This window comes from Alligator mississippiensis, chromosome 2 (assembly GCF_030867095.1).
Source record: "Alligator mississippiensis isolate rAllMis1 chromosome 2, rAllMis1, whole genome shotgun sequence".
Taxonomy (NCBI): Eukaryota; Metazoa; Chordata; order Crocodylia; family Alligatoridae; genus Alligator; species Alligator mississippiensis.
Window position 1 is genome coordinate 235,575,832 of NC_081825.1, and position 23,773 is coordinate 235,599,604.

General features: G+C 43.0%; 1 protein-coding gene across 4 annotated transcripts in view; it reads left to right on the forward strand.

Moving 5' to 3' along the window:
• RGS6 (regulator of G protein signaling 6) overlaps positions 1–23,773 on the forward strand; it is a 600,794-nt gene that overhangs the window by 536,631 nt on the left and 40,390 nt on the right. For all 4 annotated transcript variants that reach the window (XM_059722918.1, XM_059722920.1, XM_059722921.1 and 1 more), the window contains exons 15-16: positions 2,594–2,780; positions 19,957–20,046. In XM_059722918.1, the coding sequence (XP_059578901.1) occupies positions 2,594–2,780; positions 19,957–20,046 (277 nt within the window). The remainder of the gene's footprint in view (positions 1–2,593; positions 2,781–19,956; positions 20,047–23,773) is intronic.

A 23,773-nucleotide genomic window follows, 5' to 3' on the forward strand; every position in this document is an offset into this window, starting at 1 on the left:
TGTCCACATCCTTTCTATAGTGGGGGGCTCAAAACTGAACACAGTACTCCAAATGTGGCCTCACCAGTGCTGAATAGAGGGGGGAAATCACTTCCCTTGACCTCCTGGCCATACTCCTACAAATGCAGCCCAGTATGCTGTTAGCCTTCTTGGCAACAAGGGCACACTGTTGGCTCAAATTCAGCTTAATGTCCACTTTGCACTTGTCCTTGTTGAACCTCATGAGCTTGCTTTTGGCCCAACCCTCCAATTTGTCTAGGTCAGTCTGAATCCTAGACCTACCCTCCAGTGTATCTATTACTCCCCCCAGCTTGGTGTTATCTGCAACCCCTGGGGCACTCCACTTGATACTGGCTGCCAATTAGACATCAAGGCATTGATTATTACCCTCTGAGCCCCATCCTCCAGCCAGTTTTCTATCCACCTTACAGCCCACTCATCCAGCCTGTAGTTACTTAGTTTGCCTGCTAGAATGTCATGGGAGATGTTATCAAAAGCCTTGCTAAAATCAAGGTATACAACATGCACTGATCTCCCTGCATCCACAGAGCCAGTCACCCCATCATAGAATGCAATCAGGTTGGTCAGGCATGACTTGACCTTGATGAATCCACACTGACTGTTCCTAACCACCTTCTTTTCCTCCCACTGCTTAGAAATGGGTTGTCAACATACTAGTAGAAACCATTTTTGTTATCCTTTTCATCCCTTGCTTGCTGCAATTTCAGTTGTGCTTTGACCTTCCTGACTTCATCCCTGCATGCCCAAACAATGCTCTTATATATTTCCTAGTTATTTGTCCAAATTTCCACTCCTTATATGCTTCCTTTTTGTGATTAATTTACTGAAGAGTTCCCTGCTAAGCCAAGCTGGTTTTCTGCCATACTTGCTGGTCTTCCTGCACATCAGGATGGTTTCTTCCTGCACTCTCCCTAAGGCTTCTTTAAAGTACAGCCAGCTGTCCTTGACAGCTCTCCCCCTCAGACTGGCTTCCTAGGGGATCCTGCCCTTGGGGTCCCTGAGTGAGTCAAAGTCTGCTTTTCTAAAGTCCATGGTCCTTACTCTCCATCATTCTTTTCTTCAGGCTCCTGAACTCAATCATCTCATGGTCACTGCTGCCCAAGTTGCCATCCACTACTGCATTTCCCCACAAATTCTTCCCTGTTTGTGAGCAGCAGATCAAGAAGAGCATGGCCCTGAGTTGTCTGCTCTGTCACTTGCACCAGGAAGTTTTCCCCAATACTCTCCAAAAAACTTCCTGGATTTCCTGTGCCCTGCCGTATTGCCCTCCCAGCAGATGTCAGGGTGATTGAAGTTCCCCATGAGAACCAGGACTTGTGATTGGGAAACTTCCACTAGCTGTTTAAAGAAATCCTCATCCACCACTTCTTCTTCATCTGGTGGTGAGGTGATGGGAGTGCCTGGGAATAGGCTGGTTTTCCCCGGGGCAACACAGGGAGGTGGCAGGAGGCTGGCTGGGAGTGCTGGGAGCTGAAGAAGGTGGCGGGGATGGTGCATGGGGCACTGGAAGCCCAGGCAGGCTCAGGGAAGTTCAGGCTCAGCAGGCTTCCAGTGCCCCATGAACCCAGCTGCTCTTCTGCCACCTTCCCACTCTACTCCAAGGTCAAGCCAGCCCATTCCTGGGCAGTCCCAGGCAGCAGGGACAGTGCATGGGGCACTGGAAGCCCTGGCAGGCTTGGGGAACAGTTGAATCCAGCCGGGTACTGCCTCCGAAGCAGGGTAGAACCCAGCCTGCCTGGGCAGCCCCGGGGGGTGCCACCACCACCCACACCAGGGGCCCCCACAGCTCAGGAGCCACTCAGCCTACTGGTAGCTTGCCCTCTGGCTAAGGGAGAAGCAGGCAGGTGCCACACAAAAAAAAAAAAAAAAGGACTGGGCCCCTTGCCTCTTCTATCTTTAGCGGGAGCCTGCAGCCTCCAGGCTCCTGCTAAAAGCAGAAGTGGCAAGGGGCCTGATCCTTTTTTTGGTTTAGCCTGCCTACCTCTCCCTTGGCTAGGGGGTGAATTTTCAGATTACAGACTGGAAAATTACAAGTACCAACGGTGGAAACTAAACAACATGGGGAGTGTTGTAGTTTGCAACATTGCAAACTTATTTGAAGCCCCCAAACTTTTCACACGTGTAATGTGTGACACTCATAAGCCACACAAAAGAAATTTTTGTCACATGTACATGGTGATGATCATTATGTGCACATATGCCCTAGCTGATTTTTATATAGCTGGTATGACTTTGTAGAGCTAACAGGAATAACATCTCATTCCTGGAGTCGATAAAGTCAGCAGTGCAGGGAGCAAATACATTTTGATTAAAAACATTTTGTTTGTTTGTTTGAAGACACTGTTCTCACCTACCTGCATTTTAATGATTTGGTGTAGAGCATATTGAGCAGTCCAATACACGTACAATCAAAATAGACTCTTCACATTGATTTAAAGACCTGAAAGACCAGGTCTTAGTGTGAGGTTTAGGATTCTTTTAAGGCTGGTCTGTAAAGTTATATCTGAACATTTTCTCTCTTTCTCTCTCTCACATACTGTCTCTCTTCCTGTTCTGTTTTGTCCCATGGAAGGTTTTGGTTGGCTGTCCAAGATCTCAAAAAACAACCTCTGCAAGATGTAGCCATCAGAGTGGAGGAAATCTGGCAAGAATTTTTAGCTCCTGGGGCACAAAGTGCCATCAACCTGGACTCACACAGCTATGAGAGAACAAGCCAAAATGTCAAGGACCCAGGGAGGTATACCTATGAAGATGCACAGGTTGGTTTGGGGTTTTTTATTTAACTAAAGCTGCTAGTTTGTCTGTGCTTTCAAATGTTTTACTGCCACATTATACTCCACTGACTTAAAAAGAGAAAGAGAGACAAGCACTTGGAAGTGATTTTTGGAGCTTTCCATTCCAGCTCAGCATATGATATTTCTTTGAATCTATCAGCTTTAACAGGCTAATGCTCCGCTGGGAGCAGATGGTCTTAAACTTACAGATCTGCAAGGAGCATTGAGCTGAAGCAATTGTCCAATCAAAGCAGCTGAAAGGAAATTGTGAAGTTTGGTTAGTCATTCTGGACTTCCTACCCCAAAAGCTTATCACATACAAGAACTGCTATCACATCAACCCTCCCTGATTGATACATATTTATTTTACCTTATTTATTTTTAATTAAGAAACAGCAGCTCCACATGGTGTGACTAGAAACATTTCTGTCAGACCATGCACCTGGAAAACGTGTAGGCTAGTGATCCATAAGGTGTTTTAATCCCTTCTCATTTAGAGCTCCTGATTCATCAGGGAAAAGTGCAGATAAACTGTAAACAGAAAATGCCTTTAGGCAGGGTTTGAATTATGGGGGAGGTTGGGAGGGAGCTGGGCCCCACCATACTCGATGTGAGCCCCCTGTAACATTTGAAAATCGAACCTGGGGGGGGTGTCCAATTTTATTAGGACATCATGATGCGAAGCCTAATTTTTTTGCAGACCCCGCCCCAAGAGTCAAATTGTAATTCAAGCCCTGCCTTTAGGAAAACGGATAATCTATTAAAAAATTCCTCCAAGTTAGAACAAAACTTCACACCCTTCTAGAAAGTTGACACGTCATTATACATAGGCCAAAATGGACACATGGAATAGGAGAATAGTTAATAAATAAGAACAAAAAATAATTTTAAAATATTTTTTCATAATCAAAGCATAGTGAAATACAGCAAATACAAAAAAAAATGACATTTTTTTATAAAAATGACATTCTAAAGTGATGTTTTAAATGTTGTATTAACATTGATGTATGCTGTGATGTATTTTTGGACCATTCTTGTAATGCTTTTTATATGGTTACATAAAGAGTTGTGTGAAATACTGTGTTCCTTTGAACTTAAAGTCTTGATCCTTGGACCCAGGTAAAAAGGGATGTGTTCAAATCCAAATTAGTTTCCTGTCTAGAAAGTATAGGCCAAAGTTGTCAGACACAGGACAAGAGTGAGGTCCAAGTAAATGGATTACAATTTTTAATAGAATTATTGAAAGCAAGACTGACAGCTTGACAATGAACATTTAATCAGTAGAAGATGACAAAAATCTAAACTTGGACTGATCAATTCACAATTTTAAATGCTGACAATAAAATTGAGCAGGAGTTCTTCAGATAAGTTTTAGGTAGGGGTAGGGGCTTCCCTGATAGATTTTATTACAAACAGTTTTTACAGTGTCTGATTGCCCCAGTTTGTCTGTTACATATAATGGAAATAGTCCAATGGCCAAGAACTACAAGGCCACAATGAGAGCTCTGCCTGACTTTCATCCTACTGGAGATCACATCCCGGTCAATGAAAACATTCCAGAGATAAAATTCAGAGGATGTTTGTGGGGAAGATTGGTGCCTATAGATGTGCTCATTCATGTTCTAATTAGAATGTGTTTCAGCAAACTCAATTTGATGAGTATGCTCCATGTTCTAATTAGAACACTTCAGCATTGCCTCACTGTCATGTGTATTAAGCCCCCATGCATTTTCAAAATGGCCGCAGGGGAACTTTATCTAAACCTTATCAAGTGAGCTTTAGATAAAGCATCCCACAGCCATTTTGAAATGTGTGGAGGATTAATGCATGTGACAGTGAGCCATTTTAATTAGAGCAGCTGTTCGGGAACTGCTCTAATTGAAATGCCCCCCTCTCCCCGCCCCCCAAGCATGTGTATAGGCAGCTGATATGTCCAAGTTACCTAGCTGTGCACTGAAGAGTCTACAGCCATCATAAAGCCATGCCAGTAATTTCTGAGTCAATTTATAAATTAACAAATGAGGCGACAAACAGAAATAAAAAGAAATATAAAAGCCAGATGCATTTATGGGAAGATAGCACAATGACAGCTACCATCACTTCATTCCAAAAAGGATTGTTTCTGGTTGCAATGTCACATTTCATTGGGGCTACATCTGGAGGTGGTTGTTTTAGAGTGGCATGATCTCCCTAGAAGCCCAGCCAGAATAAACTACTCATAACAAAGTACACATTCTCCAAGTAGTATCCTTACGTTCTCCACCTGTTCACATGGCGATGACATGGTTGGATTGCAGCACCCTGACGAGTTGTGGGCACCTTTTCCTTTAGCACCATCCTATGAGAACTCACCTATGTCACAATCCTGTGACACCATATGCGGCCAGTGTGGGAGGGAAAATCAAAACACACTAGTGTGGGAGGGGATATTTGAGTGTCTGAATAAAAATACACAAGATAAGAGAGAAAATGCAATGATGTGAGTGTTCTTAGATAAGAGAAATATTCAGTTTACAAAACAGTGCCTTCTTTAATGGCCTACAACTCAGAAATGCTCAGATGCCCTTTCTTCAGTTGAGAATAGAAACACAATACCTGGAGGCACCAGGGCCTGTATACTGAACTGTAAGGCACCACCTTTAAAATTGTTAGGGGCACACAGGAGAAATTAGGAAGGAACAGAAGCATAAGCATAACTGGGATGGAGTAAGAAGGAATATGACAAAGTGTGTTTCAAACCAGTGAACATATGAAGATGAAAAGTTGAAACCATAGCACAGGGGTGGGTAACGTCTGGTATTCATGCTGCAAGTGGCACAGGCAGCCTCTGCATGTGGCATGTGGTAGTCTGGGGAAGGGGCAGGCAATACAGCAGCAGATCAAGCTGGGAGTAGAGCAGCAGATCAAGCAGGGACACAGGGCAAGGGACAGAAAGAGGAGTGGATCAGGCAGGGGAAGGGGAAAGGGGTCACAGTGGCACTCATAAAGAACATGAGGCTTAATGTGTGGCATGCCTGCCAAAAAAGAGTTGTCCCTCCCTGCTGTAACATACTCTGATATATTTTATGTCACAAATGCCCATGGCATGTTACAGCTGAATGATTCCCTGCCCCAAAGAGCTCAACCAGCCAAGATACAGCCATCAAGAACAATAAGCAAGGATGTAGCAATAGCTTTGCTGAGGAGACTGACATAGAAAGAGCACATGGAAGAAGTGGGTTCTAAACAAAAATGAACTTCAGTTAAAGGCCCTTGATCCCCAGTTTCCCACAGTCTTGAGAGAATCTGGGTTTTGCTAATGAACTAAACTAAAATCTTAAATCCTTGCGTATCAGAAATTTGGAGTATTCAGATTTCCTGTACATAATGAATCCACCCAGTTTGGCGAGCCTATCACTGCTACTCTTATTTAGGGCTGTGCAGCCATTTCGTTCCAACATTGTTTCAACTAATTTCAAGGTCAAAACAGCAAAATTGGAATGAAACAAAAGCCATTGAAATAGCCTTGAAACAAAACGAGGCTAGTCAAAACGTTTTGAAAGTCAAAATGTTTCGACCTTAGGCTGGGGATGGGAAGTCAGTCCAGCTGGGCTGACTTCCCATCCCTAGTGCAAGATTCAGCAGGGGACAGGAAGTCAGCCCAGCTGGGTTGACTTCTCATCCTTGGCGTTAGATTGCACTGGAAGCAGCGAGGCAGCCCAGCTGAGCTGCTTTCCATCCCCTACCGCAATCTAGCACGGGGGATGGGGAAGTCAGCTCAGCTTGGCTGACTTCCCCATCCCCACCAAAATTTTGAAATAGCGTCAAAACAGCCTTTCCATTTTGACAGTACGGAACAGAACAGCTGTTTCAAATCAAAACAAAATTCGATACAAAACACTGTTCCAGTGAACCATCAAAACTCAAGGCAAAATGGAACGGTGCCGTTCCACACAGCCCTACTCTTCTTACTCCTGTATTCCCCACACTACCATGTAGGTATTCACCTGGCCTTGTAGCACCTCTTGCTACTCCAGTCATCATGTCCCAATAGTTTGTTAACTCAAGTCAATTTTGACCAGAATGTGCTGTCCTATTCCACTCCTATGCCCCACCTGCCCATAGTGTTTTGTGGGTGCTCCTCTTTCCTGACCCATTCAACACTTGCTATTGATTCTATCCTGATCCTCAGTACACACAGCCATGTTCATGCTCTTCAATCTCAATATGTAGCACCTACTGTTAGCCTCATTTTAGCCCCTCCAAAGGAGGGACTGTCAATTTAAATGATTATTTTCTGCTCTTGGACAGCTGTCCACTAAGCAAAAGATTATAATGATCAAAACAGTTTTCAGTTGGAACTAAATCGCTTTTAATATGAGACCACCATGGGGAAAGGTCAGTTCAATTAAGTCTGTGCACCACTTGCAGGAATTGAAACTCACAACAGTTATCAGCATCATTGAGCAACCAGTGTGACTTCCCAAGATATGAACCACTCAGGACTACCTCCAGAAATAAAAAAGGGTCCACTCCACCCAAATAGCCTCCTTCTACTAATTATGCTGCTGACATCTAAAAGATTTAGATTTAGATTTTAGTTTCTCATATGTGACATTCAGATGGGGTTGTAAATAGAGAGGTAGAGCGGCTTAGTTATGACATACATCAACTGTGCTTGCTTCTGACATTCTCTGTGCTTTTTTTTTTTCAAAACCCCATGTTTTCTAAATTTGTACAAGATTGCTGACCACTTACAATGTCCCTTGCCTTCAGAAAGCTATTAATCTATGTTCCAGTTTTCTAGACCATGGCATTGTAAACCAGTATCACACGAATGCACTGTTTCCTGATAGGAATGCTTGGTTGTAAGATACTTCCTTTGGAGCCAGGCATACTTTAATAAAACATGGTACAAAGTTGCCTTTGAGACTTCTTTCATGGTTTTTAGCAAGGCTTTTTAGCTGTTTGCTTTTCTTTTTCAATAAACCAAACAAGTGTTTCAATTTTATGTTCATTTACCTGAACTAATCTGCTATTGCCTCATATAGAGATGATTTAAGGGAATTTTGTTCTAATCTCAGTTCATTCAGGGACTTTAAATGCACTGCTCAGAAACTTGCCTAATTCCAGAGCAGCTGTAGACCATTATGCCAAACTTCATGCTGCTTTGGATAGAGAGATATATCTGGGCTATTCATAGCCAAGTTCACAGCCCAGCTGCCCAAATTTGGATCCAGTTAGTTTTAGAGATATGAACCCTAAAACATTTTCAGGTGATCAGACCTCAGTTTCATTTTGCAGGTGAGTTTACTGGGAACTGCCATCAACATAGGTTTGAAGCAAAGCTGAAGCTCATGCCTCTGGAGCTTAATCACTCTCTCATCTTTCCCTAGCAAGACCTTCGGGGCATGTTCTAAGCAAATAGTGTCTTTCTTCCCCTCCATGCACCCAGACACCCCACACCTATATAGATATATACTCTTGGATGTCTAATGAAATAAAGATGTGGAAACGGAGGCAATCCAGAGAAATTCACAGGTTTGCTCTTATTCCATAGTAATTTAGTAACAAAATGCAGAATAGAACTCAACAGTCCCTCTTTCTTGCTCTCTTGCTCTTTAGCACCAGATCATGCTCTTTTCCTAATTAACACTAATTTGCACTACCATCCTCTGAAAGAGACTGTGCAGAAAAACAGTTAAATTGCCCTATTCTGTCCTTACATTCCACTTTTGAGCTGAATGGAGCAACATCTCCTTCCATTTCTCTATAGTTATCCTATCCACATGTCATCTATTGTGACTGGAAAAACATAGTCCTTTCCAGAGCTCTCAGCACCCAATCCTATTAGTTAAATTTACATTAATATTCAAACCAAAACATGAAGATATTCCCTGGGGTTTTCACAGAGCACTCTACAATGAAATAGATATCTAAAACTGAAAACTGACATAAATTAATTCAGAAGAACAATTAAATAGATGTATTGAAAATCAGAACACTAAAAATGAAGTGTTAGACCTTAATAACTTTTAACTGTGGAACTCAGATGGTAAAAGATATCAAGCTCTACATAGCAGATGCTCCACAATCAATGCTTCCAGTTTTCTAACACTGTGAAAAGTACATAGATTTATTCTGCTAATATTAAACTCTATCTTGCTTTTGAATTATCTTTCATTTTAGCTTATTGTTGGGCTGATAATCCTGAATTCTCACTGCTTCTGGGCAATTGTCTTGTAATCTAAAGTCTAAAATGACAGCCTTTATCAAGGTCTTTCTGTATATTAATACATCAGGAGTTGTATGCTTCCCTGCACTGCAGTGGGACACAGGGTTAGGGATTAAGTCCTCACCTCACATGCAACAATAGAAGATTTCTCCAAAGATGTGACCATGAGATAAGAGGTAAATTAGTCAACAGGTTGATCTACACAACATTTCCCCAAAGGGCAGTGGCCTACAAGCCCTTGGATATACCTAGCCTCTTAAGTGGGCTAAAACCATTTCCAGTAAACAGTAGCAGCCCCTTCATGATGACCCAATATACAACTTCTGAAGCCAAACTCTGATATGAGAACTCCAGTCAGAGCAGGCATATTGCACATGACGCCTTGCAGTAACTTGCAAGGAGTACAGATCTGCACACTACCCAGCTTAGGTTCTCTTCTTACAGCTCCAGGAAGGGCTGATTTGATTTATCATAGTGGTGGCACTTATTTGAACGTAGCTTTCTCTACTGACAAGTTATAGGCTACTTCTTTAGGGCCCTGTCCGACCCCTTCGCTATTGTCTAAGTCTGTGGGTGCAGAATGCTCATTTATGTCCTTGCATATCATAAAGCTCAGTTACGTGGCAGTGTTTTTCTTCAGAGGAACAGAAAGAGGAAAGTTCCAGATGGACTGGTGTCATGGCAGAATTCATAGTTCATCTGTATTCATAGATGTTGGGGTCAGAAGGGACCTCAACAGATCATCAAGTCTGACCCCCTGCATAGGCAGGAAATTGCTGGGATCACATGACCCCAGCCAGATGCCTATCCAGCCTTCTCTTAAAGACCCCCAAAGTAGGAAAGAGCACCACCTCCCTTGGAAACCCATTCCAAATTTTGGCCACCCTTACTGTGAAGAAGTTTTTCCTGATATCTAACCTAAATCTGCTCTGTCAGTTTGTGACCATTGTTCCTTGCTACCCCAAGAGGTATCCTTGTGAACAGAGCATCTCTGATCCCTCGCTGCGTCCCCCTAATGAATTTGTAGGCGGCCACAAGATCACCTCTCAGCCTTCTCTTAAGGAGGCTGAAAAGGTGCAGGCCCCTCAGTCTTCATAGAGCTTGTCCTGTAAGCCCCTAACCATATGAGTGACCCTCCTCTGGACCCTCTCAAGTCTATCAACATCCCTCTTGAAGTATGGAGCCCAAAACTGGATGTAGTACTCCAACTGCAGTCTGACCAATGATTTTAATAACTCTATCCCATGCATACACAACTATGTGTAAGGATGTACACAAGCCACAACCATTACTATGTGTCATAGAGGCTGTGCCTGTTCTGTGTCTTGTCCTCTCTGGGGGATTTCATTCCTCCATCTCCTTTATTGGTCCACCATGCAAAGCCTGTTCACTCAGGCTTTTTGCCAGGGATCAGGATTGGGCCCACCCTGGGAAAATCAGCTTCTCAGTAGTAATCAATGCTCTCTAAACCTAAAGCTGCTCATATGGAGTTAGCATACCAAGAGGCCACTCCTGTCTCCCAGGATAGCTGTTTCCATATTTAGCTCTAAATCCTCCTGTAGAACCAAGCTGACCCCTTGATCGTGCTGCATTCCAGCACTGTATAACGTTTTGCGCGCCCATGCTGTACATGTAAAAGAACCCCTGGTAGCTCAGCACTTCCATTATATTGTTAACATACAAAAATCTAATTGCTACATAGATTTCTAGTAGCTCCGGTCCTAAATTTGCATTGTATTGCCATTGACATCTTGTAAATTAAAAATAAAGCTTTACATTATATTTCTAGCTATAGACAAATAGGATTTCTGCATATTACCCAGAATGAGCATTCAAACCATAAGGTTGTTTTCTGCCTGGTTCACTGTCCTGTGCTACTGTACCTTCAGCCCTGTGTTTATTTCAGGCATGGTATTATGCTTGCCAGTTATCAAAGAGTTGAGCCTCTGTTACGCTCTAATTACTCACCAGTTTCTTTCAATAACAAAAATTCCATGATTGAATGTAAAGAAAAAAACGCCGGCTGAAACTTCAGCTGTAATCTATTGTGTCACTTAAGTAGCTTGAAAATGGCCAAATAGATATTGCTCAAATTTTCCAGAGCAATTCACTTTCAGGCCAAGACCTATATGTCAGTTATCAGCCTGAAACATTTCATAGCCATACTATAAATCTCTGAAGATGTTGGGCTCCAACATAAACTCTAGGAATATTTAAGTACAACAATGCTTGGTGGCACAGCGGTAATGTAAGCAGGGGGTTCCAAGCCAGGGGCTTCATAATTTTGCTATAGTTGGGGCACGCTGACACCTCTGCAGTAGCTGCACAAAGTTGCTGAAAGGGCAGAATGGCAGCAAGTGAAAACAGAAACAGATGAAAGAAAAAAAACAAGTCCAGGGGAATCCGTTAGCAAGGGCTCTGGGAGGTGAGAGGTTATTTTGAATGAAAAGTCTCTGAGTTTTTAATGGGTGGTATTTCTTTAGGGTTCAGCAAAGGCAAGGATGAAGGTCCTTCGTTCTGCTGTACAGTGAACGCATCACTTGAACTATATCTGCTCCCAGCTACTTCTGTTTCCGGTGATGATGTGGCATTTTCCTCTGCCAGGGCTGAAGCAAGGTTCAGTGCAGTTCTCAGCACTCGTTTAATGGTGATTGGTTCAGCAACCTTTTAAAAAACATTAAGTGGAGCAGTGTCACAGAAAGTGTTTCAGTATAACTGACTCTGTGCTAGGCCTTGTTTTGATCTTTTGCTGCATGGGCACGTCTGAGGGTCCATGTGCCTGTGCTGCTGGATGTCAGAAGCCCCGTCAGCCAGGATGGGATTCCTGAGGGCAACCTAGGGGAATGTACAGTGGAGCATAAGTAATATGGTTTAGGGTACCCACTGGTCTGCTGACTACAGTGTATTTGCTTGCTGGTCTGGTATGTGAGCTAAACTTTCCACCTAACCAGCAGATGAGTTCATGTGGCGGGGTGGCACACAGGCAGATGTACTAGTCAGCTGCATCTTGTTAGCAATATGTGGAGATCCTGCTCTGCTGCTTTTGTGGTCAGAAGAGATTATTCTTGCCATCTTTTCCCTTCTTCTCTCTGTGCACTGTTAGAGGCCAGGGAAAGATTTAGCCCAACCCTAGAGCTCTGTTGACCATATAAACCAAGCAGCTCTCAGTTGGTGTAAATCATCTTAGTTATATTGACTTTCTGACAGTTCACAGAAGCAGAGGATCTGCCCTTTGATGTGTGAATAAACACTTCACCGATGCCCCAAAGTAGAAACTGTCAGATTTCTCTGTAAACATTAATGCTTCCTGCCCAACACTTTATATTTCCATTTGTCTTACCTTCTGCAAATTTCTCTTCTATTTTTTGAATAAAGGAATTAACTAGTGCTGTCTTCCATTGACAGTGCATTTCAATCCAAATGGATCCCAAAGTAATGTACATGCCACTTACCAATTTAATACCCAATTTAATGTGCCCTAAACACCCATGGAAAGCCTACAAACAATTTACAGAATATGGGCTGGTTGTGTTTAGGATGGCCCAGGAAATAGAAATGGTAAAATAACATAGGTAAGCATTGCATAAATAGTCTGTAGAGAGGTTAATTTTACCCTAAAAGAACATATTATACATTAGTTTTGTCTAAAACTATACCTTGAAACACCCAAGCTACAGAGAATCTCAAGTTGTCTCCTGTTCCTCCCACAGTTGAGCATTGGATGATCTTACACCTAAATTTACCTCTGGCTATAGGGAACTCGATTAGCAAGGTAAAATCTGGGAGCTTATTGGAATGCCATCCAGATGGAAGGTTGAGAGAAAATTATACTCAAACCCAGAGTTTACAAACCTAAAAGGCCTGGGCTTTGGGGAGATTTTACACCATGTGCAGAGCAGGCAAGATTATAACAGCCTGGAAAATAAATCAGATTCCAACCACAAAAATTGCTCTTGTCTTGAACACACATTTAAGAGAAAATAGCCAGAAATTCCCACTGAAAAGGATGCTATGACTGAAGAAAATGTTCTCTGAGCTCTGTCAAGTACACAGTGTAGAAGAGGCTGATACACAATTATTTTTCTAAATCGCTCTGTTCTTTTCAGCATATTTCTCTGGTATTCCCAAGGCCCTGGTTGGTTGGCTGGCTGCCACTCTCTGCCCTAGCCAGGGTCATTGTGCTTTGACTGCTAAGGGGGAGAGAGACTTGAGATCTTGTTGCAAAACATTGATTTGAAGCAGGTGCAGCTTCGAGACAGTTTCTGTTATCTCATCCACCTCCCACATTCCCGTCTGGATTTCAAACTTTGATTTTTTTTTCTTTTCCCTCTTGTCAAGAAAATTTATAGAGCTTGTCCTTCATCTCCTTCCAGAGATATGGCAAAGGGAGGGAAAAACCCAAAGGGGTGCTGTATCTTATCAGGGTTTACTTCCCTGCACTTCAACTGTCCGCTGTAGCTGGGGTGTGATTTCCTCTCAGCCTCTCATAACTGTGGTAAAGAAATTTTCCATGATTTACTACCTGATTGGTTCTTTGTTTTCTAATTCAAAGAAATGCCAACATTTTCCTCTTTAAAATTTACTATTTTTTCCAAACATGCAGCTTAATGACAGCTTTGCAATTGTTTACAAAATTTATCACTCATTGTATACACTATTCACAAACAGCACACAATGGGGCATACGGCCCTCTATGCTTTGTAGTGCTCTCTATAAAGGGCATTTTTATCCAAAACGCTGGAGACAAAAGGTTCTGTAACTTCTTCTTCAGGCTCAGGAGCCCAAAATTACTGTATGGAGTCTCAAAGATTGAAGCAATGGACCTGTACTTCCTTTTGGAATATTTTAGGAAAAAGAACTCACTTACTAGATCCACGCTACTAGACCACGTAACAGAACTATGTGTCCTAAAACCAGGGCCTCCTGCAACAGCTACATACCATAGAATTGATTAAATTGCCTACCAAAAAGAGGAGGCCCATAGGTACAGAAGGCAAACTTTCATGGAAGTTCACATGCAATTCTACATAGCACACTCCACAAAGAAATAAGAATGGCCACAACTCTTGCCACATTCAGGAAAAAATAAGAAACTCTTCACACCCATGTGCTCACATACACACTCTCCTAACTGTTCAATTGTACTCCTACAGGTAAAGAAAGGGAGCAGCTCATTTTTGTCATTTGAAAGCTCAGTCCAGAGTTAGCTTTGTAAAGGGTGATCCAAATCAACAGGTCTGGGCTCTGAAGATCCCTAGGGGAGACCTAGGGCTTCACCTCCATAATCTCAGGATACAGACTGTGATGAAGGAAGATGCCTACCTGACAGCAGCCTTAATTACAGTGTATCACACAGTAGTCCAAATTTAATCTTGAACATGGCCTAAGATCCAGTCCCTTCTGTCAGGGTCACAGCTGTTCTTTAAGCAATAGCCTTCTACTGTAACATGCATAAACAGTCCTGGCAGAAGGAGCTTGAAGTAAAGGTGTAAGCCTCCTTACCTGGAGGAGTGAGCAGCCCTCTTCACTGGGCACTTGCTTGCTTTTCTCCTGGACCCATGTCAGGCTCATCCCAGGGGCCAGTATCAACAGGAGTGGCAGAGCGTGACCCTCCTCCCAATCTATTCCACTCCAATAGCCTAGTGACTACTAGAGTATCTCTTGGGAAGTGGGAGATGTGGGTTTGAGTTCCCTCAGAGTGAGGAGATCTAGAACTCAAGTCTCCTCTTTCCTAGGTGAGTGCCCTAACCACAAGATCATTGGATAAAAGGTAGGGCAGTGGCAGCACCTCCTCAGTTGTATTTTGCAGCAATCTGCATGCATGGTGTCAGCATCCATTACTGTGTGCTGTGTTCCCACCTAAGGAATTGAGGCCTTGGGAGGAGATGTTTCTTCCTGTTTCCAGATGAATGAGTAAGGCAGACCAAAAACTTCCTAAGTCACTTCTATGACTAGACCACCGTGGGTAATCATGGTCAAACCCAGGGGTCAGCAACCCCCGGCACACGTGCTGAGCATGGCACGCAAGACCATTTTGCTTGGCACACCAGCGCCAACCTGGGCTCTAAGCAGTTGCTGCCAGCCCTGGAGCCCAGGCTACTCCCAGCACGCAGCTGGGAGGCTACAAGCCCTGCTGCAAGCAGACCGGGCTCGGTGGGCCGGCTGTAGCTGGGAGGCTGCAAACAGCTGCTCCAGGCTCCAGCATGTCGGCACTCCGGCATCTTCCAAGGTAGACATTGTGGTTTTTTCGGCACTCCAGCCAAAAACGGTTGCCTACCCCTGGTCAAACCTATCTCAGTGAAACAGCTTTTAATGTGTAGGGTTTCACCTGATTTGTGGTTTATGCAAGTGGTGTATTTGCTTTCTATAGTCACTGCACCTATAGTAGATGACTAATTGTTCTATGTTTAGTGATCTATAAAATGAAAGGAAATGTTCTGCCAGCTTAAGGCAGGATGGTCTCAGATTTCTTGCCAACACCCTGCTGTGGATAGAAGTGTCATAAAGGTTAGTGTCGGAGGCATGTGTAAAGTACATTGCTATGCTAAAAAATGATCAGCATTATAAAATGATCCCCTGCTATCAGTCAAGGGCTTCTCAAAAGAGTACCCTTACATTCTTGCAACCAAAGAGCAAGCTTTGCCTCTGGAAAGTACTCATTTTCCTACCCTTAGCCTTCTTTTCTTTTTAACATTCACAGTTTAGGACTAATTATTCATTTCATTATGTCATTCTGTCCCCAAATGGAAAGATAGCGATGTCACTGTTTTCTGGTTCAGGAAACAAAACCCCTAGAAAATGCTACCAATTACATGACTACATCTACAGTTGAGCTTTAGGTGCCATTCTACCTTGTCCTTCATGGTAAGAACACAGTCCAGAAGTCAGCTTGCTGTTTATTTCATGTCAAGAACCAAGTTATTTTTTTGTCTTCTCCCAGTTAGACATACAGTCCTTACTCCTTGTTAGCAAAGACCAAATGCAAGAAGTCATGCTGACATCTATAAGAACTATTTTCCTAGCTGCAGCTCTGAAGCAGGAGCTGTACTGCTAACTGACCTTCTGGGTTGGGGCATCTCTCTCCTCTGCCAATACCCAATGTTGTCTTCGTACTTATCTTTGTCACTATGAGGTTTTCACACCTTATTACTAAAATGGGCATCACTTTTTTCTCCAGAAAACTCCAGGTATCTAAATATAAGCTTCACTGTCATGTGTATGATCCCAAACAACAGCCTACAGAAATGACACCCACTTGAGGCAGTGATTCAGAGAATATGCAGTCTGTCTGTGTGGAGAGTGTCACATCCTCCAACCCTATGGGTGACTATTTTTTTCCATTAGTCATAGAATCATAGAAAATTAGGGTTGGAAGGGACCTCAGGAGGTCATCTAGTCCAGGCCCCTACTCAAAGCAGGACCATCCGCAACTAGATCATCCCAGCCAAAGCTTTGTCTAGCTGGGTCTTAAAAACCTTAAAGGATGGAGATTCCACCACCTCTCTGGGTAACCTGTGCCAGTGTTTTACTACCCTCCTGGTGAGAAAATTCTTCCTAATATCTAATCTAAACTTCCACATTACTTACTGCAACTTGAGACTGTTGCTCCTTGTTCTGCCATCTGCCACCACTGAGAACAGTCTAGCTCCATCCTCTTTTGAACCCCCCTTCAGGTATTTGAAGGCTGCTATTAAATCCCCTCTCAGTCTCCTCTTCTCTAGACTAAATTTCGCTCAGCCTATCATGATAAGTCATGTGCCCCAGCCCCCAAACCATTTTGTTGCCCTCTGCTGGACTCTCTCCAATTTGTCCACATTTTTTCTGTAGCAGGATGCCCAAAACTGAACACATTACTCCAGATGTGGCCTCACCTGGCTGAATCGAGGGGAATAATCACTTCCCTGGACCTACTGCCAACACACCTACCAATGCAGCCCAATATGTCGTTAGCCTTCCTGGCAACAAAGGTGCACTGCTGGCTCATATTCACCTTATTGTCCACTGTAACCCCCAGGTCCTTTTCTGCAGAGCTGCTGCCCAGCCAGTCAGCCTCCAGCCTGTACTGGTGCATGGGATTGTTCCATCCTAAGTGCAGGACTTTACACTTGTCCTTGCTGAACCTCATGAGATGCCTTTTGGCCCAATCCTCCAATTTTGCTAAGTCACTCTGAATCCTAGCCCTACCCTCCAGTGTATCTACTATGCCCCGCAGCTTGGTGTCATCTGCAAACTTGCTGAGGGTGCACTCTATGCCATCTTCCAGGTCATTGATGAAGACATTGAACGAAAGACACTGGCCCTAGGACCGACCCCTGGGGGACTCCACTTGATACCAGATGACAGTTGGACATCAAGCCATTGATTACTACTCTCTGAGCCCAATGCTCCAGCCAGCTTTTCTTACAATCCATTCATCCAGCCCGTACTTCCTTAGCTTGTCTTTGAGAATGTTGTGGGAGACCGTATCAAAAGCCTTGCTACAATCAAGGTATACCACATCCACCAGTCTCCCCACATCCACAGAGCATCCAAAACATCTGTACTAACAATGCAGCACACCCATAACTGTATTATAGCATATTTGTGTGATAAGACTTCCCTACAGCCTTCTCCAATACTAAAGTATTCTTTGTGTCTGTGCTAACGAGGATTACATCTATGTTCAGCACTTAGAGACTTAGAACATAGCCTCTACAATACTACCAGCATGTTTTCAGAAGGTGGAACTTTTACATCAGTAATACACCCAGCCCTACCTCTAACATTAACCTCCAGGACAGTCCAGGCCCCATTATTCTCCAAAGACCAGGAATGTTACCTCCTTCCATGTTCCCTCTTCAGAGGGGATCACTTCTACACTGGTCCTAGCCCCTGGAGGCAAAACTTTGACTTTGTTTATAAGCATTCAGTTTGCTTCTCAGCCAGTTATGAGGAGGTCATTTTTAGGGGATGGAATCAGTGACATAAGGGGTGTGTGTACACAAGCTTTTAGGTGTGCCTAAACTTAATGCACAATAGCCTAATGCACATTAAGGTGATTTCGGCACGCAGCTACACATGCACACTATAAAGCGCATCAACACGGGTGTGCAGACTGACTTGGGACTAAAGTTAGTCCAAAATCAATGGACACACCCTGTGTTAATGCACATTAGCGTGTCTACATGTTCACTAATGTGACTCAGCTATTTGCACATAAATTTGATACCTGCTTTATGCAGGAATCAAATTTAGGCTCAAATATCCTAAAATTGCCATGTTTAAGGTCCATTAAGGACATGCACATGTAGATTCACGCCCTTAATGTGCCTTAAATTGGGTTAATGAGCATTAAATGTGCACCTGTAGACACGCCCAAGAGGCTGCAAACTGAATCAGTCCTCAAGAGGCTTGAATTTAGTTGAAGTAAATCTTGCTGGCTGAAATACTGTAAGAGTTGATAGGAAAATTCATATTCACACAATTCATATTCACACAATCCATGATATATGCATAGTTAATTTATGTAGTTTAATCCATTTTACCCACACCAAAGGGTTAAGATTAAACTGTATTTGAGTCAAAACAAGGCCAGCAATACCTGTCTTAGTACAGTAAAAAGAGAACTGAATTAGGCAATTACTTATGCCCTCAGATTAGCCAAAGCAATAAAGGTGCTGGAGCTTTACTTGACTTGCCAACACTGCGGACATACAGAGTTCAACCAAAGTATTCACTATCTCTTCCTTTCTCCTAAAGATTCATGCACATCTGGACACTGACACTTGGAGGTAGGGGAAAATATTTCATGTGATAAAAATCTGCACAGTTTAAATTGCACATAATAAAAAAGACTTCCACAGACAAAGACTAGAAGTACATCCAGTGTTCCTGTTTTTCCTCTTGTGCATATGGCTCTCCCTCTCTACTATACCAAGCATTTCCTCAGTCAATAAAATTTGGACTTGATTTCATGGTGTTTGGCACAATGGTTTTTAAGAGTTCAGAGAAGAATTAGAAAATTATGGCTGAGTTTAAGGGATTGTTCAATTATGCATGAAAACTGACCAAGGAATTGGACTGCAGAGTCACTCTACCCACCCAGGTTTCATTTTGCAAGTTTCATATTGTCTCAAAAGAAATTGTCATTAGTTGTGAAAATTATAAGGACAAGACCCTAAGGCCCAAATACAACTCACCTTTAGGTGGGTAAGTAGCCACTTACACAACAGGTCTTGCTCTTGTGAAAAAACTGAGAAAGGATCTGTTCCAGGCACTTATTCTCCATGCACTTGGAAGGCATGTCAGCTCCATGTAAATGAGTGCTATGTAAATCCCTGAAACATTGGTCACAGAAAACCACAGCTAGTGATTTTCTGGAAAAGGTGGATGGCTCTCCTGCCTGCTAGCCCAATAGTTTAGTGGCTCTGGAATTTGCTTGTGGAGTGGGACACTTAGATTCCAGGCTGCCTCATTCAGAAGGAATTTGAAACTACATCTACTTTCCAGCAAAGTTTCTTAACCATTAGACCAGGGTCTGAGCAGGGCCAAGAACATCTTCTTTCCATCTCATCAAAGCTAACCTACTGGGCAGCCAAGAGGTGAAGCTTATGTGAAGCCAGAAGCCGAGCAGGCCAGATGGAGTGTGCTCTCGAGGGGAGGGGGCTATGTGCCCTTGACCCTGTCAAGTGGTATTTTTGCATTTAATTGTCATTGGATAAAATGAACAGACAGAAGTGGAATAACTTCTCTGCTTTGGGACAAAAGTTGTGGCCTTTACAAAATCAATTCCTTTTTAAACTTCAGATTAATATATTGAAGCTCTTTGGGGCAAGGATCATCTCTTTGTTCTGTGTTTCTGAAGTGCCTAGCACAGTGGGGTCTTGGTCTACGACCAGGGAATCTCTGTGGTTTCTGAATGGCATTTGATAACAGTGCTTAACCTCTGCTTTCCTCCCAACCCCCCAGGAGCACATTTACAAGCTGATGAAGAGTGACAGCTACGCACGTTTCCTCCGTTCTAATGCTTACCAGGACTTATTGCTGGCAAAGAAGAAGGTACCTGTTGGAAAGGACATGCTTGCTCCTCTTAGCACCTATTGATTCTCGCCTGCTGCTTGCTGCTAGTGTGAAAATAAGAATATTGTTGCTTTTTCTTTTCTTTTCTTTTTTTTTTTTTAATTTTTCTTTCTTTAAAACAAGAATGAGAACATTTGTTTTCTCTACCTAAAAAAGCCCATGGTACGGCATCCCCATACACGGCCTCGGCAGATGTGGGGAAAAGATAGACTGGTCAGCCAGTCAAAACACAGAACATGGAAAAGATGCTCATACCGCACCAGCGTCTTCCAGACTCAATGGAGGCATTTAAAATGGCTCTGTCATTTCGTCATGACAAAGATCATATCATATATCAGAATTAGAGCCCATGAATCTGGTCATTTGCTATTCAGGGAAATAAGAATGGGGAGATGCTGCAAACCTCATAAATCTAACAATACGACCTTCCCTTTGGATGCCTTACCTGGAGACCTCCTTGTGGTGTCTGACCTCTGTCTCCTTCCCTTTCCCCTGCTCTTTGCCCCTCTCCCCCCTCAACCCCGCCCCGACCTTTGCTTCTCTTTTGAGGCCAGAAGTAACTGCAATCCAAGCAGTAAGTGAGCCACAGTCTTTACAAGAGAAAAGGGTTTCAGTCCTAAGGTGACAGCAACCTATTTTCTGCAAGGAATTCCCAACCCAAAAGAGTAGCTGGTTATATAGGATTAAGTCAGCTCTTACCCAGCCAGTTCTGTTCCATTTGGGGGAGTTGGGAGGTAAGATACTTATCTCTGTATTTGTGGCTGTGCTTAAATGCTTTTTCTGCCTCTTGGCTTACTCCAGGAGTGTGTACACGTGTGTATGTACGCATGTGCACGTCCCATTTCTACTGTAAAGCTTTGACTTCCAAGACAATTATTGCAGCCTAAGCATGTGGTTTTCCATCATTTTGTTCCCTGTTTTTCCTCCCTGACATACTCTGTGTGCTGCCAAATGACAGAGCACTGGCATAACTTGGAGAAATCCCAGTGGTACTTTAGATCCTGATTGCTACTGTGCATCCTTACAGTGTGTATGATGACATAATGAGTCAAACTTTACCCTCTGCTGTGCCTGGCCCTAGCATCAGTTGCATTGGAATGATGTAACTGAGAGCATAAACTGGCCTGGTGTCAAAACCAGCTGGTCTGAGACAAATATAGACTAGAAGAGGAAATGTGAAGTCCTATCTGACATTTGAAATTTAAGTTGCAGGTCAGAATTCAGAGGTTGGGGGAAAAGAAAGCAGTGCATTAAAACTTCTGAACTCCCTTTGATGATAGAGAAATGAAAACCACTTGTCTTCTTATCCCTGTCAGTTTCCAGTTTGGCCTCCCTTACACAACATGAACACATAAGGATTCATGTGTTAATTTGAAGGAAAGTTCTCCCCCCAGCTGAGCCCATTCTAAACCAAAGATCTCTTTAGAATCATTGTTTGCTGTCAGATCAAGCGCTGGACCTGTCAGCATGACTTCCTCTTCCCCCACTCAGGCTGCCTGGGGAGCAGACTCTGTGTCATGCTAACAGTGCAGTGGAAGTCAGAATTGAGTTTCCTTTAGAAAGGGTCATGGGTATTCTGGTAAATTTAGCCAAGCACAAAAAAGACAGTGGTAGAAATTATGCAGACATGCAGTTCATCAGCTTAACACACAGCAAAATTATAATTACTTCAGAAGCTCTGAAACTCTTCGCAGCCAGTTTGTAATAAATGTTGTTGTACCGCTGAAAGCACAGAGATGCTGACCGAAAAAATATGAAGCTGTCATGCTGAGCTTCCTAATAAGGTCCTTAGGAGTTCCAGTGCAGATCTGATCCGTTAGTGTATCTTGAGACAACCTGGAAAAAAGGGTGAGGGATGGGGAAGCACAGTGGAATACCAGAGTCTTTGGGGGATTGAGAGTTTAAGTCCCTGATAGGTGGACCTCCAACGCTTCCTTTTATTCAAAGGACATTTCTCATTTTGAACCTAAATTACCTCCTTTTCACAGCAGCATGGTGTCTCCTGATTTTTATTGTTGAAAATTAATTCTAGCAGAAGATTATAGGGTTGCTTTGTTTACACAAAACAAATGAATTGCATGGCATTTTAAGGTTCGGGTATGAACAATTTGTGTGTCTCTTTTGTGTTGGGTCGTTGTTAGACATGGCATCTCTCACACAGTGCCTTAGCAAGTTGAGATGTACAGTGAAGTGGGAAGGGTGGTCTTGTGGCCAAAGCACAAGAGAAGCAGTCATGATAGCTGGGTTCTTTCCTTGGCTTCCCCACTTGTTTTCTTATTTGACATTGGAGAAATCTAATAACTTATCTCTGTTTTTTATTCTTCTCTTCATAAAAGACTGACCTGCCTGGCAGACATGTTGTGAGACATAATTGATTAACATCTGTAAAAATATCTGGCACATTTCAAGTTCCTGAGCTGAAATCATAATAAGTGAAAAGTATTATCATTTTTCCACATCACATAATAACTGCACACATAAGAGTTCCTGGTATGTGGGCTAGGAGAGGTGAGCATGGACTTTTGTATGCTGGGAGCAAATTATCTTAGCTGGGTTATGAGAAGGAGTAAGAACAGTAACATGTACACAGCACTCAGTGATTAGGGACCAAATATAGAGCACAAGTGCCTTATTCTTATTCATTCACTATGGATTTTTTCTCCTTTCCTCACAGTGTTGTTACTGTATTTATCACTGTATATTGGCCTGGGTGCTGCCAATTTCTGGTGCTTGGGGAGTGTGCGATGTTGAGCTCTAGCATGAGTGTAAGTAGAGGTTATATGTAGGTGTTAGACAGGTAAAGAGCTAGGTGTAATTCTCTGGATGTAGACAGAGCATTGGAGAACTGGATTTTAGCCTGGTTCTCAGCATGAGGACAAGTCTCTGTATACTTCTCCATCTGGCCTCATACCTGCAGCAAGGCAGCTGTCACTGGGCTGCTCTCTGCAGGAGCATCATCAGTGCTGGACTGGATTCCACTGTGCTCCAGAGCTGACTCCTTGCTTTGAAATGTACATATACATGGCATGTGCCCCACCTGTGCTGTACGTACTCAAACATCAGTCTGTTTGCATTATTGCTATAGATGTATTAATTCAGACTAAGGCTTACAGTTGGTTATTATTTATAACCATCATCCTTTCTCCTCATTAGCCAAAAAGATGGCTATATGTTCGGATGACAATGAACCTTTTGTAAGGGATGGCTGCTACAGTTAGGTCTTGACAATCCCACTTGAGTAGAAATTTTGGCTGGCTGAGTGGAGTTGAGCGTCCATTTACTTGCCCTGGTAAAAAGTGAAGCAGCTCAAATGCCACTGCATCTTCAACAGGAAGGGTCACCACAAGAACTAAGATGTATAGGAAAGAGAAGAAAGGCCCAGACACTGCTAGTACCTTTTGGGGAGAGGAGGGAAGCATACAGCAGAGTAGCTGCAGTTGCTGCATTTTTTTTTTAGGTGTGAAATTAGAAGCTGAGCAGCTAGAACCATTGTCCCCAAAAGGAAAAAGCCAAGAGGCCCCTTAAGTTACTGTTCATATAAGAGCGTAGATGTATGGTTACCATAAAATGGAAGTCTGGGTGTTGCACATGTAATCTATCTAACACAGGTAGTAGTGTTGCAAATAGCTGGGCTAGCCAGGCTCCATCCCTGAACAGTTCAGTTTTGTCCCTGGTTTAATGAATAAAGTACTTCTTAAGCTTAAAT